This window comes from Netta rufina (genome assembly GCF_964035555.1).
Source record: "Netta rufina genome assembly, chromosome: 6".
Classification (NCBI taxonomy): Eukaryota; Metazoa; Chordata; class Aves; order Anseriformes; family Anatidae; genus Netta; species Netta rufina.
The window spans coordinates 11,225,814-11,243,440 of NC_140129.1; the positions used below are offsets into that span (position 1 = coordinate 11,225,814).

At 41.1% G+C, this 17,627-nt stretch overlaps 1 protein-coding gene across 1 annotated transcript in view; it reads left to right on the plus strand.

The window, feature by feature from the left end:
* Positions 1–910: 910 nt before the first annotated feature.
* TRAF3IP1 (TRAF3 interacting protein 1) overlaps positions 911–17,627 on the plus strand; it is a gene marked incomplete at its 5' end in the record, with an annotated part of 42,253 nt that continues 25,536 nt past the window's right edge. Inside the window, 7 exons of the mRNA XM_084289033.1 lie at positions 911–1,033; positions 2,278–2,346; positions 5,871–6,032; positions 7,158–7,298; positions 7,440–7,901; positions 9,038–9,115; positions 16,389–16,464. Coding sequence (XP_084145159.1) covers positions 911–1,033; positions 2,278–2,346; positions 5,871–6,032; positions 7,158–7,298; positions 7,440–7,901; positions 9,038–9,115; positions 16,389–16,464 — 1,111 coding nt within the window. The remainder of the gene's footprint in view (positions 1,034–2,277; positions 2,347–5,870; positions 6,033–7,157; positions 7,299–7,439; positions 7,902–9,037; positions 9,116–16,388; positions 16,465–17,627) is intronic.

The following is a 17,627-nucleotide window of genomic DNA, read 5'->3' on the forward strand; positions in this document are numbered from 1 at the left end:
AGTGACTCAGGCGAGCTGCAGCTTTGGGCTGTTAAACAAGTGGGCAATCACAACACACAGCAGCTCAGACTGTGTGCAGTCCTATTGAAATTTCAGTCTCACACATTAGGGGTCATGACTGGTCAAGCAGAAAAGTAGTATTTTCTTTCTTAGGTTCCCAGTCATGGTCTGGACAATTGGCAGCAGCATGAACACTCGGGAACAGCCAAGTTTTCCCTTTTTGTTAAGGGATGTAACGTGGCAAGAACAAAGGAGGTTGCACAGGGGTGTAGTAAGCTGCCTGGTGGGAAGGCAGTAGTGTCTTTCACCTGCAGGAGACAGTGATGGTGCTGGGGACCCTGTGCTCTCCTTCCCTTTAATTGCCTTGTCCTGGCTTTGACAGGGAATGTGATGTGGGATCAGATTAGTTAGCTCCTCCCCAGGTCTTCACTCTTATATTTTACTTTATTTCAAGAACAGTTTAAAAAAAAAAAAATCACCTCAAGAAATATTAACTTTCTGAACACTTGGTACTTCACTGTTTGTCTGATAATTATTCAAGTAAGGGACTGAGGTCTGACTAGTTGCATGGGACAGCATACTTTTAGAGTTTGTTCTAGGGAGTCTTTCCCAGATAGTCTGTCTGTTCTGGCATGGCTGAGATAGGGCACATATTTTTGCTTTTTTTTTTGCCTTTTTTTGCTTTTCTTTTTTGCTTTATTCCCCAACCCTACCCCCTCCGCCCCCCCGGGCCCCTAAGATGGCGGCGGGGCCGGTTGCTAGGGCCGCGCCGCGCCGTGCCTAGCAACCGCGCGCGCCTGCGCACCGGGGCCGCTGGGCAGCGCGGGGCAGGCCGGGACGGCCGGTGGCGGGCGGGCGGGCGGCGGGGCTGTGGCGGCGGTGACGGCGGCGGCGTTGCTGTGGGGCGGCCATGAACGAGGCGGTGCTGAGGCAGACGCGGGAGGCCCTGGGCCGGGTGATCCGGCGGCCGCCGCTCACCGACCGGCTGCTGAGCAGGCCGCCCTTCCGCTACCTGCACGACGTCATCGCCGAGGTGCGCCGCCGTCGCTAGGCAACGGGGGCCGGGCCGGCAGCGCGCCCCCTGCGGGGTGTTGGGGGGGGGGGGGGTGCGGATTTTGGGGTGGTTTCTGAGGATTTTGGGGGTGGGTTGATTAATACGGGTCGGTTCCATGAGCTTTTAGAATGGATCTGGCGGTTCCACGAGTTTCTGGTTCCGTACGTGGCTGGGCACGAGTTGCTCAGTGGGCAAAGAGTGTTTTTTTAAAATTATTTTTAATATATACGTATCTGTTCCCTAAGCTTCTGGTTCTATATGTCGCTGTACACCAAGAGTGAGGGGACAGTAGTCTTATTTAATTTAATATATATCTATCAATTCCCAAAGTTTCTGGTTCCATACACAGCTGTGCATTAAGAGGTCAGCGACAGGGATTGTAGGTTTTTAAATTCTTTTAACATATACATGCATTGGTTCCCTGAGCTTCTGGTTCCATACACAGCTGTGCATTAAGAGGTCAGTGGAGGTTTAGTAGTTATTTTTAATATATATCTATCGGTTCCCTGAGCTTCTGGTTCCATATGCGGTTGTGCATGAAGAGGATAGTGGGGGGATAGTAGTTTTTTTATTTATTTTTAATATATATGTGTCAATTCCACAAGTTTCTGGTTCCATACTTCACTGTGTACGAAGACGTTAGCAGGGGGACAGTAGTTCTCTATTTATTTTAATATATATGTGTATCAATTTCCCGAGCTTCTGGGTCTATATGTGGCTGTGCTGAAAGACATCACAGGGGAGATAATAGTTTCTTAATTTATTTTCAAATATATGTGTAGTGGTTCCCTGAGCTTCTGGTTCCATATGTGGCTGCGCACAAAGAGGTCACTGGGGAGACAGTAGGATTTTTGTCTGTTTTTATTATATATGTATCAGTTCCTTGAGCTTCTGGTTCCACACGTGGCTGTGCACAAAGAGGTCAGAGGTAAGAGCAGAAAGCTGCCTCTGAAGTGCGTGTGCCCGCGTTAACTCTGCGGGTGTCCCACGTCTGCCAAGGTTAAAGGTGGAATTAAACAGGAGGGAGGCCGGAGCTGTAAGCAAGGATTACGTCTCCCTGGTGCACAGACTCGAGCAGCCCCGATCCTGCCGCAGGCACAGCCCCAAATGCTGCACTGCCTCTGGAAGTGAAGCGGGCCATTTCGCCTGCTGCTGCCACCCGAGTATTATCCCACAGAAACCTTCGAGTGCTCCTAACTTGTGCCTTTTCTTCTGTCTTCCAGGTGATCAGAGTGACAGGTTTTCTGAAAGGACTTTACACAGAGTTTGAATTGAAATCAGAAAATGTCAAGGTGGGTATGAAACTTCCCTGTTTATCCAGCTTCAACGTGAACACTTTGAAACTTGCCACAAGGCCTTTCTGGTCTTTTTTGTGTTCAGCTTCTGCTGCCTGCCTTTAACTTAACACTGTGAAGAAGTTTTAAAAGGATATTTGCAGCCTGTTGGTTAGATTATGCAACGTGTAGGGTAAACACCTGTAGATCATGTTTATAGGTATAGCTCAGTGGGTGGACGCAAACAAGCTGTCATGTTTAAAGAACTATTTCTGTGCACATCTCAAAACAGAGAGATCTAACCGATGACTAAACCTAGGTTTCCAAACGTCTGCTGTACTGCAGATAATGATAATCATTATGTGGGGAACTTGCCTTGAAGCAGTCAGGCACTGATAGTAAATCTCAACCACTAGAAATCCACACACAGCTTTTTCCTGAGTCCAGAGGTTCATCGATAGAATGCATGTTCTTTTATTTATTGCTTTTTAAAAAATGTGTGTATATACAGGCATATCTGTGCGCTGTATACACATACATTAAATATTATTGCTTTATAATACAATTCTAATAAGGCACTCATCTGTTATAAGCACTCTACAGCATTTTTACTACTGTCTGTGGATGGCCAATTACTGAGGGAAGTTAATGCTGTTACTGAGAAATGCTTTTCTTAAGTGCACAGATGACTTCAGGCTGTGTTTGCTCTCCCAGTGTCTGCCTCTTCGCTGAGCCAGGGCTGCTGACTTCCCCACCAACCAACTTGATTCAAAGCTTGTGTCACTTGTGGCACACAATGCCTGTGGAGTGTTGCTAGTTAAACAGCTACATCCTTTGGTGATTGTTTAACATAGCAACTAAAGTGTTGGCTTGCCAACCCTGCAGCCAGTTGCACGAATGGTTTATGCACTGCTCACAGCTAATTATTGGCCTTATAGGTACATTTATTTCTGTGACTGTTCCTGCTGTTGCAGGGATAACTAAAATTAATTGCACAATTGATTGGTTTTGCTCATGCTTTCCCTGTTGAAGCTTGACAATAGGGTCAGTGAAGGTGAGCAGCTAAGCACGTGCTGTCCCTTGTTTGCAGAGCGCTATTCATTTTTTCTTTTGTGGATTGCAAAAACATTTCCTAGCAGCTCTAAGCAGCTTTTTGTATGTAGATACAAATATCTACATACCATGGTATCTGTGAAGTTGCACCAACCTCCTGAGTAGCTCTTTTTGAGCTTTTTCCTGCAGTCCATAAGATCTTGTTTTCAGGCGTTCAGGAAAAGGAGATGAAAATGCTGAGGAAAACGTCTCTAGCTTGTGTACCTCTTTTCAAAGCACAAGTTGGGAGAAAGATTTGTCTGTCAAGGGATGCTTCCTTACTGTGATTTCTGTTGGAGTTTAAGAAAATCAGGAGAGTTAGCATTTTGTGGTAGGAGGGGAGAAGTCTTTCCGTGGAGACCAAAGCTACCTGCAGATGGCTGGAGGCTGAGAGCAGCAGCTGGCATATGTGCTGTGATCACTGTATACAACGATATCGGAGGGTCTTCTGGATCACTTTTATCTTAAAATATTTGATTTAGAATAGTGTCCCGCTTCCTTCCCTGAATTAACAGATTGCATATGTCCGTGAAAAGACGGACAACTATTTTAATCAAAGGAGGGTGCAGCATTTCCTTCCTTTTTTGTTTTTGAATGCAGGGATCACTGGTGAGGGTGAAGTGGCCCTGATGTTGATGGAGACATCTGAAAATCCTAGCTATGTGGCAGTTGTTTGTTTTAATCTGTTCGGAAGAGTTGAAGACGGGAAGTGCCCTGGCTCTGGAGGCCGTCTTCCCACGCGTTTTGCTATCATTCACATGCTTGCAGCACAACCCAGGTTTTGTTTATGGAGCAGCTCTGGGACTTGGGATATCACACGGACAGCCACATAAAGCTCCAGTGCCACAGGAGCAGATAATGCTGCCAGATGGCCTTTAAAGAGTAGTGGCCTTGCTCAGCTGAGGAATTACTGGCTTCTGGTGCTCTCCTATATTTTGGTATATCTGTCAAATTAGGTCCAGATCGTTCTGGATCCATGCTCTTGAGATGCCCAGATGGTAAAGAAGTGCAGTGCAGAATCAGGTGTTTTACTGCGTAGTTAAAACTGCTCGCTTCGCTGAAGTAAAGTGAAATGTCAGTGGTCAGCTTTTTGGTTATTGGCTTAAATCTTGTAGCTGATACTCTTCCGAACCAACACCTGTTAAAACACACATAGAGAACTCTTCTCACGTGGGTTTGCTTTTTAACAGGCTAGTAAGGTATCTTTTATCTCCACTCAAGAAATTAAAGGATGAGTAAGTAGACTTCTGTGATGGGACTGGTAAAATTCCTTGAATTTTACTCTGCTTTATGAATAAATCCACGCCCCCTCACCAGTATTCTGCAGCTGCAGAGACTTCACACCACGATTTCATTCTCTGTGCTGTGAACCGTCTGATAACATTTTAGTTGGTGGGTGTTGTTTTGTTTCGCTCTTATTTTTGTAATGTTTTTCTGTAATCACCAAGAGTCATCGCTTTTGCTAAAGGGTACTTGGGGAAAGTTGATTGTAATTGTAAAACTAAAACACATCTGGTAATTGTGGAGATAAAGTATGTGCCTGTATCTCTTGGCCACCATCCTTTGTATGTTTTCTTTACTCACTGTTAAGTCTGGTTTGTAAAGTACGTGTATAAGCATGTAAGCCTTTCAGTTTGGACTCACAAGTCCGGTAAGACCGGGACTCCTGTGTCGAAAAATTGGCAACATGGTTGTCTTCCTGAGCAATAACTGCTTGTAACAATCCTGTTGTAACTCTTTAGTGTTTCTTTTGGTAATGCTTGCATCATTTCTTATACAAAATTGTAGTTTCTGCAACATGTATCTATTCTCTTGAAAACAGTGTCAGAAAGTGTACTGCAGCTCAATGATAAATACACCTAAAAGAAAATAATAATAATAATAAAAACAATACAAGAACCACCCACACAAACCACAGAATTCTACTTTTAAATTGGTTATTGACGTTCAGTATTCATCCTTGCTCAAAGCTGTTACTTCTTAATCAGAAATAAATGGCTAACTAAAGCAGGGTAGCTCACTTCCCTGACCTTATAAACCACGTGCCCAAATCCCCACATGCCTGAGTCTCTCCAAATTCACAACTCACCTTGGAGAGTCTAAAAAAAGCAGAGATCTATGCACAAATGCATCCCTTGTTCCAGGTTTGGAAACTGCTCTCCTAAGAGGCTCCGCTGCTTTGGGGCAGGTCTAAGCTGGGCTCCCAGCCCTCGCAGGGTGACCCTGAGGCGTGGGCAGGGTGGCTCGTGGTGCTTCATCCCCAGGGAGCTCAGCCATGCTTTGGCTCCTGGCATCTGTGTCAAAGCTTCCTCATGATCCACAGCTCAGCTGCTCCTGTTGTCCTGACACTTTCTGCAGCCATTCCTCCCGTCGGAGCTTTCCTAACCTTTAGGTGGTACATGGAATTATTTTAGAGTCTCAATGTTATTTCTTAATTGTTGTTTTTCTAGGATAAAGATGCCAAAATCAGCTTCCTTCAGAAGGCAATTGATGCTGTTGTAATGGTAACAGGAGAGCCACTGGCAGTAAAACCAGCACGTGTTGTGGCTGGACATGAACCTGAAAAAACAAATGAATTTCTTCAAGCGATTGGGAAGTGTTGCTTAAATAAGGTATGACATCACTATATATATTTTATATACATAGTTACATATTTATTTATTTTACATACTTTCAGAGCTTATTTGTGACAGACATTGACACTCATTACACAAGATATACTGTGTTGACTCACCGCTTATAATAATAATTATTAATAATATTAACAGAAATATAATATGTGATCCTTAGCAGAGTTTGAGCCAGGTCCCCACACAAATACATTCTGGGTATATTAGTTGAAAACCCTTGAAGTTATGAATGTGAACAAATTGTGTATATTTCACAGTGAAGTCCTATAATGTGTACAAGCTGTATGGAGATTTTATTCGGATAATCTTTGTCTGCTAATCTATTAATTTAAATGTATATTATTTTCTTTTAGTTAGCTGAGTGTTCTATACAGACTTCTTCCACATAGATTGCTTCAGATCAGGAAGGAGGAAGTTGATGAACGTGTACACTTAGATGGGACGAGTTAGAGAATGTTCTTGATGGCACAGCCTCTTAGCATGGTGTGAAGAGATTCAATATCCAAAGGATACCGTCTACCCACTTGAACAAAGATAATTAGCCCCTTGGCTTTTTAGTAAAGCATAAGCTTGATGTGCGTTGTGGAAAAGTTTTGCTTCAGGCTCTAGCTTGATACTTTCAGTGACGAGCTGACCGTGCTGCTTGGACTTACGTAGTTCAGGCAATTGTTGCTAATGTGCAAATGTTAGTGTCCAAATGTGAAAACCCACAAAAATCCATAGTTTTATATTTGCAAATCAGGAGTCAACCCTCAGGGCAAAATTGGTTTTAGTGATCTAAAAGCAAATCCTGTTTCAGGAAGAATTCCTCAGCAATGTGATGGTGCGTGTGTGGTTTTTTTATGTATGTTAGCAGAATTAGTGATTCTAATGAAAAGCATGGTGTATGTATATAGTCCTGGTACATGTAGTCAAATTGTTATGAGAATTACAAAGAGGTGTTTAACTTAAAGGACCATTATTATGCCTGTGAATGTTTTTGGAAGAGCAGAAATACAAGCTCTATTTCAAAAGGAAAAAAAAGTCGTGTTGACTACAGAGTTAGGAAGAAGGGAGATGATAACAAAATAACCGAGTCATTTCAGGGAACTTTTCTGTTTCTTGCAGCTCTCCAGTGATGCTGCTGTAAAAAGGATCTTAGCTGGGGAAAGAGCTGATGCTCAAGGGAAACCTCCGTCCTCTAAATCTCGAGATAAAGAAAGCAGAGAGCCCAAAACAGAAGAACAAAAACCCCATAGGGATAAAGAGGTAGGCATTTGCAACTTTCGGGTACAGTGGCTACCATTATTTTTTAAAATCTCTTTTCGTGTGCATTTTATCTGTAAAAAGTAACCGTGTTATAAACTTGCTGTGTATTGACACTAAATTTTAGTTTTTACTTTATTTTAGGGAAAAGGAGATACTGAAATTAAAGACAGAAGCTCAAGCAGAGACAGAAAACCCAAAGGAGATTCCAAAGAGAGTGAAGAAAGAGAAAAGGAAAGTGATAAACAGAAAGAAAATGAAGACGGGCACAAAGATGCTGAAAGGGACACCTTTAAGGAAGAGGAAAAACAAGAAAGAGAAAGAAGCAGAACCAAACAAGGAAGAGAAACAGAAAAAAACAAGAGGAAAGGAGACATAGAACGAGAAGATGATGCTGAACGTGATAAAGGACAGGAAAAGGAGAAAAAAAATCAAGGAGGAAGAGAAACAGACAAATTGAAAGGAAGAGACAAAGATAAGGCTAGGGACAGAGACCGAGAAAAAGACAGAGAAAGGGGAAAAGACCGGGACAGGGATAGGCAGAGGGACAAAGGAAAAGATGGGGAGCATGTAAAAGAACATGGAAAGGACAAAGCAGAGAAAAAGGTAATTGGAATTCTATTTCAGAGAAAAATAACCTCTGGCATGCTGTGGTAAGGACTGAATTATTTTTTTTTTTTGAAATGGTTGTGTCTTGTATTGTATGTTCACTTAACGATTAAGTACTTTCTTTAACAGCAATTACTCCCGTGAATTGAAAGGTTTTTTTTGGTATGGATTTGATCTTGTAAGAATGTGGCTGAGGCTGTGTGTACACCTTCCTGTCTCTGAGCCTTTGGACTGTGCTTTCTGAACATCTAACAAGCAGTTTATTTTCTGACTTGTGCGAATTCTTTGCTTTCTCCTCACTACATTTGATTCTATTTGGCAGAGGGGGGTGGCAGCGACGATTGGAACTGTGTACTTGCATCCTCACGTCTTCTCAATAATGCATGCTGTTGTTGCAGCCATAGCTCACTTTTGGGATGGAGACTGAAGAGTTTCTTTGAGCCATAACTGGTCATTAGTCTATCTCTTGAGCTTACTTCTTCCATAGCAGAACCCATAGGATGGAATCATATGTCTGCATTTTTTTTGTCTTTCTAGTCTAAGCTGCTTGTTTCCACCTTCTTTTTTTTTTTTTTTTTATTGAAAGAACTGTTGGGAAGCCCCATTTGGGTCAAATCATTTCCTTTTAGCAAAGGTGCTCTGTGGTAGACTGTGCACATTGTGTTGCATCCTTGGGAAGGAACACATCTGCCACTGCAACTTACTTCAGGTCTCAGTGTGAAGTCCTAAAGTGCCTTAAAAGCCATCTCTTCATTGCCTTTTAATATTCAGATCTTTGTCTAAACATTCGTTGTTTGCCTTTGTTCTTTTGTTTGCTGGTTCAAGGTAGAAATTCAGGATTAATGGATATCAATGATGCTGCTGTTACGAGGTAGCTTAATTTTTGTTACAACTGAGAAAGCACTTCTGGCAGTACTTGTTTGCTGGCTTTGAGGCTTCTGGATATAAATAGTGTTTAATTTTACTCCATTAGGCTTAAAGAGAGCCAGGCAAGGTAAAGAGGGTATGTAGATGGATGAGTACACAGCAGAACTGAGCACATTACAATGTTATTCTTGTTTCCCCTTTCATGTAATTCAGGTAAGTAGCTTGCTCCTCAGCACGCGGAATCTAAAGCAATTACTTGTTTTTAGTCCACAGATTCTGAGGAATCCAAGCTTAGAAAATTGCAGAGGCCAACTAAAAACAGCAAGTGCCAGCCAGATAATGAGGTTAGTAGTATAGAAGATCTGGGAAGGTGATTATTGAGAGTGTTACATTTCAGAATGGCTTGGGAATCTGCATGTAATGAAAGTCAGATTGAAATATAGGCAGATGCTGAGTTTTAGGGCTCTAAAACAGGTGCTTGTCTGATTCTTGCTTGTTTTAAATTTCTCATAGCTTGGCTAAAAAAGCCTGGTCAGTTTATTTTGATTTCCAGATTTTTAGTTCTAGTTATTGATATGTTGAGTACTTCAGAAAAATGTTTATTTGTTCAAAGTTTTCTCCCTATTCTTCTGAATCTTCCCTACAATGCTGTCGTATGTTTGCTCATTTGTTTATGGTACTGTTGTGGTTTAGGCCAGCAGGCAGCCCAGCAGCACACAGCTGCTTGCTTGCTCCCCCTGCAGCAAGATGGGGGAGAGAACTGAGAAAGGTAAAAGTGCGAGAACTGTTGGGTTGAGGGAAAGACAGCTTAATAAGAGAGAAAGAGGAGGAAAAAAATAAAAAAGAAGAAGAGAAAAATCGAAGTGATGCAAAACACACTTGCTCACCGCTAGCTGATCAATGTCTAGCCAGTCCCTGAGCACTGGCAGCCTCCCAGCCCTAGTCAGCACCCCAGTTATGTGACTGTGGGATGTCCCTGTGGCAGCCTGGGCCAGCTGTCCCGGCTGTGTCCCCTCCCAGCCCCTGTGCACCCCCAGCCCCTCGCTGTGGGGGCAGCACGAGGAGCAGAGCAGGCTGTGGCTCTGTGCAAGCGCTGCTCTGCAGCAACTGAACCATCCGGGGGCTGTCAGCATTATTCTCATCCTAAATCCAAAACACAGCACCACACCAGCTACTATGAAGAAGATGAATACCTGTCCCAAAACCAGGAGAGAGACTTTAATAGAAGTTGCTGTGTTGGAAAGAAAATGAATCCAGTGTTGCATTGAGCCTGTGTTTTGCAGCTGGCTGATGGTAGGGCAGAATAGAAATTCACTGCCTGACTCTGAACAGTAGCTGTTGCTTGTGATACCATTGTCTGCATCTGCTGCTTCTTGATGACCTGAGGCAAGTCGGGGAATTATGAAGCCATCTGGCTAAATGTTTAAAGAGTGAGCCTTCAATAAATTAACCTAAAGTAGTTCAGGCTAGGAAGAAATCGGCAGGATCCCAAGTCTAGCAGGAGTCTCTGTTGGGAGTCTGTGGGCCACTGACATCATTGTGTCTTCTGCATGAGATGACAAATTTATAGCCATTCTTTGACTGAAATCCAACCAAACTTTTTAAATTATTGGCACTTGGAGGGAGAGCTTATAAAATAGTTTTTAGCCTGAAGCAAATATTCATGGCCAAGTTAAACTTCCTGCAAATTGGGTCTCTAATGGAAATTCTGAGCCTCATCCCAAACTATCGTAGTGCTCTTGGGCACCACTATAATACGCTGGGGCAGTAAAGTTTCATTTCCCGTCTTAAGTGCTTTTGGGAGTGATTCCAAGGCATGTTGGTTTACTACCTTAAATCTAGATGACATGCTTTTCCTTTACTTGCTTGCGTAACAGTAGACAGTGCTTAGCTTTTAGGTGATGAAAACATACACTTTAGAGTAGTGCATGACAAATGGTCACCTAGTTAAGACTGGAAGAGAGGAACGAAATGAGAATGTTTCCAATGAATCTTTAAAGCTGGAGAGCTGGGATGGCTGTGCAAAGCGAGTGAATCATTTCCAGCATGAAATAATTGGGAAGTGCATCTTAATGGACTGGGGTTGATCTTCCTTTCCTCGCAGTAGTTTCACAGCAGGATAATGCCTTTATTTCCAGGGATTTACTGTAATACCATTTAAGTCATGTGGCAGTGAAACAAATGTATTAAAAAGAAAGGAAACAATTTATGTGCTTATGCACTTGAAGAGTATTTAATTGTATTATTTGGTAGTGTCTGCTGCATAATTAATAATTCTTTAGCATCCATCTTGTTGTAATTATCATACACAGCAAGTGAAACAATTTGAAACAGCCCCCCTCAAGCAGTGTCTGATATAGCCGGTGCCTAACATAATGCCTGCTCTCTTCTGCCCTAGGGACTGACCTCTTCTTTTCTGGATTGCTCCTGTTGTGTCCAGTTACATATCCCTGGCTTCTAGTCCTGCTCCTTGCGCTCCTAGCCACAGCTTCTCTTTCTTTCCAAACCTAGCCTTCCTTGGCTTTATGTTGCAGTGTGCCATTCATCTTCCACTTGATTTTGTCTTGTTTTCACTATTTTTCAAACAGGTCCTTCCTTCAGACGTGCTGCCTGTTTCGCAGCATAAGGATGTGGAAACAATGTGGAAATTGGAGCTTTTATTTAATTTGAGATGTCCATGGAATTTCAGGCTGAATGGATTCTAGGCTGCATTTACTTTAGAGAACAAGTTAATTTTGATGTTTTTTTTTTTTTAATATTGTACACATACAGCAAAATTTAATTCCTGCCTTTGCTCCTTTGAGGTTAAAGTCTAGATAAGAGTCTATCTTTACTCATTAAGTTTTCATTTTTTCTTGCTGCAAGTTATCCAAAGCTAGCCTTAAAATGCAATTTAAATTTCACAGGTTGAATTTTTTTAAAATGTATTTTCCTTGTACTGAAGAAAGTGTATGTTACCCGGTATGTAATAGTCATCATGTGGGTATCCATGATTTTCTGGAACTAAAAGAAAGCAACTCTAAGTAGGAATTAAGGAGAAACATTTGGCTAGCACATGGCAAATGGAAGGAGACTCCTTTCTGCGTGAAGGCTAGCTGTTGCATACCACACTGTGACCACTGCTAGCTGTGAACTCTCAGTCCAGGTAGAAATCTTGTTTAAAATGGACACTTAGAAGCTCAGTCAGTCATGCTACAAAATAACGAAGATAACTTTGTCTTTTAACAAGAGGTGATTCAAGCTGTAGACCTTTGGAGCGTATGGTGCTGTTTATCTGAAAGTGGCTGCTGAATAGGTATGTCATTTTACCCCTAAGGCAAAACACGTTGGAAAAGTCTCTTCCATTTTACAGATGGCTGCTGAAACTTTTGGCTAAAGCTTTTTGCAATATCCTGTCACTTTTGGCCACTTCTATAATAACTTTTATTTTTGCTGTTCAAACTGTATTGCTCTGGAACTGGTCATTCGAATCAGCCTCTAAGTCTCGTCTAATGAACTTCTATTTCTGTTGGAACTCATCTAGAATGTATAATGAAACAACCACCGAATGAAAAAAGACATAACTGCCCCAGAAGCAGCAGAGAGAAAGGTTCCATGGAAATCTCCCGGTCATGGCTCAGATACGTTTGTTCCAGTGCTGTGAACTGGAACTCTGCTCGGTGTCAGTTATTCATAATTGGCTCCCATAGTAGAAATCCAACATTAAAATTTACATTCTGAGAAACACAATTTTTCTCATGGCTCTTTTTGCATTTGAGAGGTTTTAATTAGCAGAAGCTAACGACAACAGAACATCATCTTGTGAGCCCCTATTTCAGGAAAAGATAATTGATCAATATTTTCCTAGTTTTATCACCACTGCAGTCAAATGAAGCCTAGCAAATATAGATCTTCTGTGTTGCTATTGCACATTAACGAATTCTGCCTATTAATAATTATGGCTGTTCTAGAAATAAAGACAGGAAATATAGGCAGTTTGAGGGAAAGAGCAATGAAAGTCTTGGATGGATATGTAGCTTGCATTAAAAGCTTTAGAAATAAGCTGTGTTTATGTGCTGAGGAATAGCCTGTTGCACAAAAATAAAAAGTGTGTTTGTATGTGTATAAATAGTGTTATTTATGTAACAGATCTGTCTTTCTATGTATATATTACTTAGAGTACACATGCAAACATGCCTCCTGGCACCATGGATCTAATCAGAAGGAAAGTCAGTCAAAACAGAGGTGATTGAAAAAGATCCCTCTGCACAGATGTAATTCTTATATATTGTTAGTGAACTATCAGTGACTCTGATGAATTTCAGGGAGCAATTCACGGTGGCTGGTTGATGTAATCAGCTGTCCCCTTCATTTGCTTGGGTGGCAGTGTTTTTTTTTTTTCCCATTGACTGTTGGTGTACGTAGTTTCCATGGCTGGAGAGGTATGTAAGCATGTACAGAATTAGTTAGGAGGGCAGAAACCCTTGTGGGTTCACCCCCAAGGCAAACTGCATGATAGTAATACAGAAAAAAGAGTTACCCCACAAAGGTGAGCTGCCGTGGGGTCCCAGCTGCTATCTTAAGAAAACTGAGGGGCTGTGTGAGTGCTGTAACGTGAGTTTCATGCTCTGTGTGCTTTTGCTCATCTTCAGTGGCAGGCGTTAGGGTTGTCAATGAGTTTCAGCAGTAGTTTTCCTCCCAAAATCAAAGCATCTGTGTGTAAAAGTTATTGATAGAAGCTGTTTGTGACATCCTTTCATCAATGTAGAGGTTGATGACTGCAGGGAAGGCAAGAGGAATGAACCGTTTGGCAGGGTTGTCTTGTCACAGTGTATTCCTCTTCCTGATCAGCTGAAATGTTACAAATCATTATTTTCTTACGTCTTAGAGTGAATACCAACCTATATAATAATGAGGACAAAGTAGCAGACTGGAAGGTTTACAGCAGACTGCTGTATCCTCTCCAAATAGAAATGTAATTACTCAAAACGGGGAAGTGTGTGTACATCCATCTCGGATTCCACTTAAATATGTTTTTTCCAGCATTGTGTGAGATGAAGTGTAAGATTTCTTTTTAATGGCTGCATTTACTGCTTTTCAAAGTCTTGGAACCTCTGAATTTGTCAGAAGAAGAATGACCTACTTTATCTCCCTTTGGAAAGGCTCAAGTCATAAATATTGTGGGATTTATGTTTTTGTATGCTACCATAGTGATTAAATTTTAGCTTTTACTTTGCACCTGTTGCCAGCGTGCACATGTGGCGCTACAAAAGTGTCGAGCGGTGTTTGCAGCCACTACCTGACATAAATAAATGACTGACTCCACTTCTCCAGAAGCCTCAGCACCTATTCTCAACTCCTTCCCCACCTGTGCTAATAATTACATCACCCAAGGAGCTGCCAATGCTTGAGTGTGCCAGATGTGGCCTGCAGGCCTGTAGAGCCCGGCTCTGATGGTACGGGAGCTTTGCTTTCCTCCTCGTGTAGGGCTGTGATTGCCGAAGGTGGTAGGAATTACAATGAACCACTTCAGTATTAGCTGCGCGTTTTGGCCTTCTATCTGATTTCTGTAAAATGTGGCAGTGCTTCCCAAGGAACAAAACAAAAATATTGGTAGCTTTGGTTGTGGGTCAAACAACGATTGTAACAATCCAGTGGAGATATTTTACGTCAAGATTAATTTACGTCAAAGCAGGACTCCATACCAAGCTCTTGGCTAGACTTTTGCCAAGTGTAGGGTGTAGGGCTCTGCTCTGGCTGATTCAATGCCGGATTCCTGAAATTCTCAATATGCATGTTCTATTACATTGCCAAGGTGAAGGAAATGTAGTTTCTGAATTACCCAAACTAATTGCTGGAGCTGACTATGGCTTAGCTGCTGGCTTCCCTATCATGGTTTGCGCACCATCATTTTGTGGTGTCACTTCCCCTTTGTTTGTTGAGAGCTTCTGTTGAGCTGGTAGTTTGTTGTAGTGTATAAAGAAGCAACATTTGCCTTCGGATCAAACTTAGAACCATGTTCCTGGTGTGTAATCTTCACTCTCCTTCATGTACTGTGCCTGTGGGGCCAGAGGGTACATTGTTGTAGGCATGTAGAGGTGGGCTTCTCTCTTGTATAGTCACCTAAATTAGTCTGAGTAAATTTCCTTACTGGTATCCTGTATTTTGAAACATTTTGTAGTATTATTTTCCCTTACAGCGTATATATTACATTGTCATATATATAAGATATTATGGCAAATTAACATTACATTTACATCGTGTAATTTGGCAGTTTTCTATTACCTGTGTTATTGGAACATAATGTTAAGATTTGCATAGAAATGGAAGAATATGTAATTCTTGTTCATGTTATGAATATGAACATTATCAGCAGAGTTGGCAGCTGTTCTTGAATGCAAACTGCATGAATTATTAGTTCACACAGATTACAAAAAAAGCAGATAAGGAGCGAGGTGCTAAACGTATTTCAGGATTTTGAGTGTGATGTGGGGATGTATTACAAGGAATAGAGAGCATAGAAATGCGAATCCATAGAAATTCTATAAATCACCTGTATTTCTGTTGTTTTTAGAGGTGTTTGCGTCCTTTTTAGCAACAAATGTTGAGTGTAGGCTCAGTTAGCCATTCATACATCGGGCCTCCGAGGACCCCTGTGGCTTTGTCTCCTAGAACCAGTGCTGCCTTCATCACTTGAGAGGCTGCAGCTCGTGCACATCGCCTTCCCAGCTTCCAGCCAAATGCACCTGCTGATTTAACTTGCTCCTTTCCAAGGGCCTATGGCCACTGAAACACGTAACATGGTGCCTTTGCAGAAAGTGTTGTCAGTCAGCTGTTCTTAACTTCAGGCAGTGAAAGCTATATCCAGAGAAAACAAAATAATAAAAACTTGAGTGTGCTTGCCTGCCTTCATTTACTGGCCTCTCTGAATCACTTGGGACTTAGGGCAGCGTCTTCATGAATGTCCTGATTTTTCCTTCAGTTTCATATTTCCACTTTTGAACTGTTATCATCCTCTGTACTGCTTGCTCCTTCAGGTCATCCATTGCTTGTTTGCTGGTCCTTCTGACAGGTCCCATTTCTTAGCTTGTCCCGGGAAGTTGCCATTGAGTAAAAGTCTATGTGAGTCTAGTGTCACGATTTAGTTCGTGTCTGCTTCTATTCTGGAAATAAATTCAAAATATTTCCCAGAAGATTAAAGAAGAATTCTGAGTCTGATACAACTGAAACACGCAGGTGATGCTAAGCATCTTATCCCTTTTGGTAGCTCACCGATAGTGAAGCACTCTAAGACCAGTAGTGGCATCACACGTGTGCTGCAGGTTTTGCAAAATCTCTCTGCCTTGAAGATGCTTAGTTCTCTTTTGGAAGTTGTCTTTACAATAGTGAAATCTAATTGTATAAATTCATTAAAAATATGTATATAACTAGCATATATCCAGCTAAAACATCTGCACTTTTGTGAGGAAAATGGACTTCAGATATTATTAAATGTGTGCATCATTTTTATGTATATTTTATGTATAATAAATGTAGACAGAAAAGCAACACGTAATTAAATTTTATATCTAAATATATACATTTCTATACTAAAAATATATAATTTTTTGTGCTTTTTTTTTTTTTTTTTTTTTAAAGAGTGAAAGTCCTGCAGGAATATCAAGGCAGCCTTCAACAAAAGGATCAAGGCAACGCGCCAAACCCGGAGGAGAAGGTAACTAGGAGAAGGATATTCTTTCTATTAAATATGCTGGAGGGTTATTGTTACCCTGGAACAGCATGAATACTTAAATATCCTTGTTTATTATTTTCAGTGCTTGTTTTTACTCAGTCTGCATTTATGAACCCAATAGGCAATTTTTCTGCATATATTTGGTATGTGGAGAGTGGTACTTTGTTCAGTTTGGTCGTTTTCTGTGAGCAAAATTACAGATATAAATTCAGCCTCGTCTTGATTTTTATAGTTTTCTCTCTGAAAGTGCTTTTAATTGCTCTACAGCTATTACTTTTTCCATTAGTTTCACAAAAAAAATGTTTCTTTGCTCCATAATCTAGCAAGGTTAGACAAACGTGCCTTGCACAACTTTAGGAGGCTTAATTTTTGTTTCTCTTCTGTTACTGAGGGTATGTGGACAGTATTGTCTCAGATACTAAAATACTGCATGTTACCTTTACATAAAGGAACATGTAAAGGTTCCTTAAATACTCAGAATAAAGCAATATCCAGCACAATATTTTTATTTAAGACTTATGATACGTTGTTTAAGATAGTTTTAGTAAGATTAAAGAAATTTGTGAGGCTAGATACGCTTTTCTGTAGGTTCTAATAATATAATTAAGAACCCTGAAATATTTAACTTCATTACTTCCTAATATTTGGGAAGAGTGCGCTTCCTAAATTTGGCTAGGGAATTCAGACTTAATTAATATTCTCAATTTCTTAATCTTTTGTCAAGCATCTGAAGTCCTTGTGTGTTTGGTTTTTAGAAATATTGGCTTTATAGATTAGAAGATCATATTTGTCAAAAAAAAAAAAAAAAAAAAAAAAAGAAAAGGCACGTTCTCTGAATTAACTCTTTACTGTTCAATGCAGAAAGGAATTACCCGATGTATTTATTTGATAAGCTGTACATTAAACCATACAATTTTGTGTTCAACTTTCTGGGCTTTTTTCAGTGAAAAGGTGGTTGTGTAAATTCAAGACTAGCCAAATCTTTTTTTGAGTAATTTCCATAACTTGAGATACTTGCAGTAATCCAGGTGTAAACTGGAAAGCAGATGAAGATAAACTGTTAATTAAAACCCCTGGATTGTCACCCATTTGATTAGAGAAGATTCCTCTGAGTTTTGGAGCATGGCATCTGTTGACTTTGACTT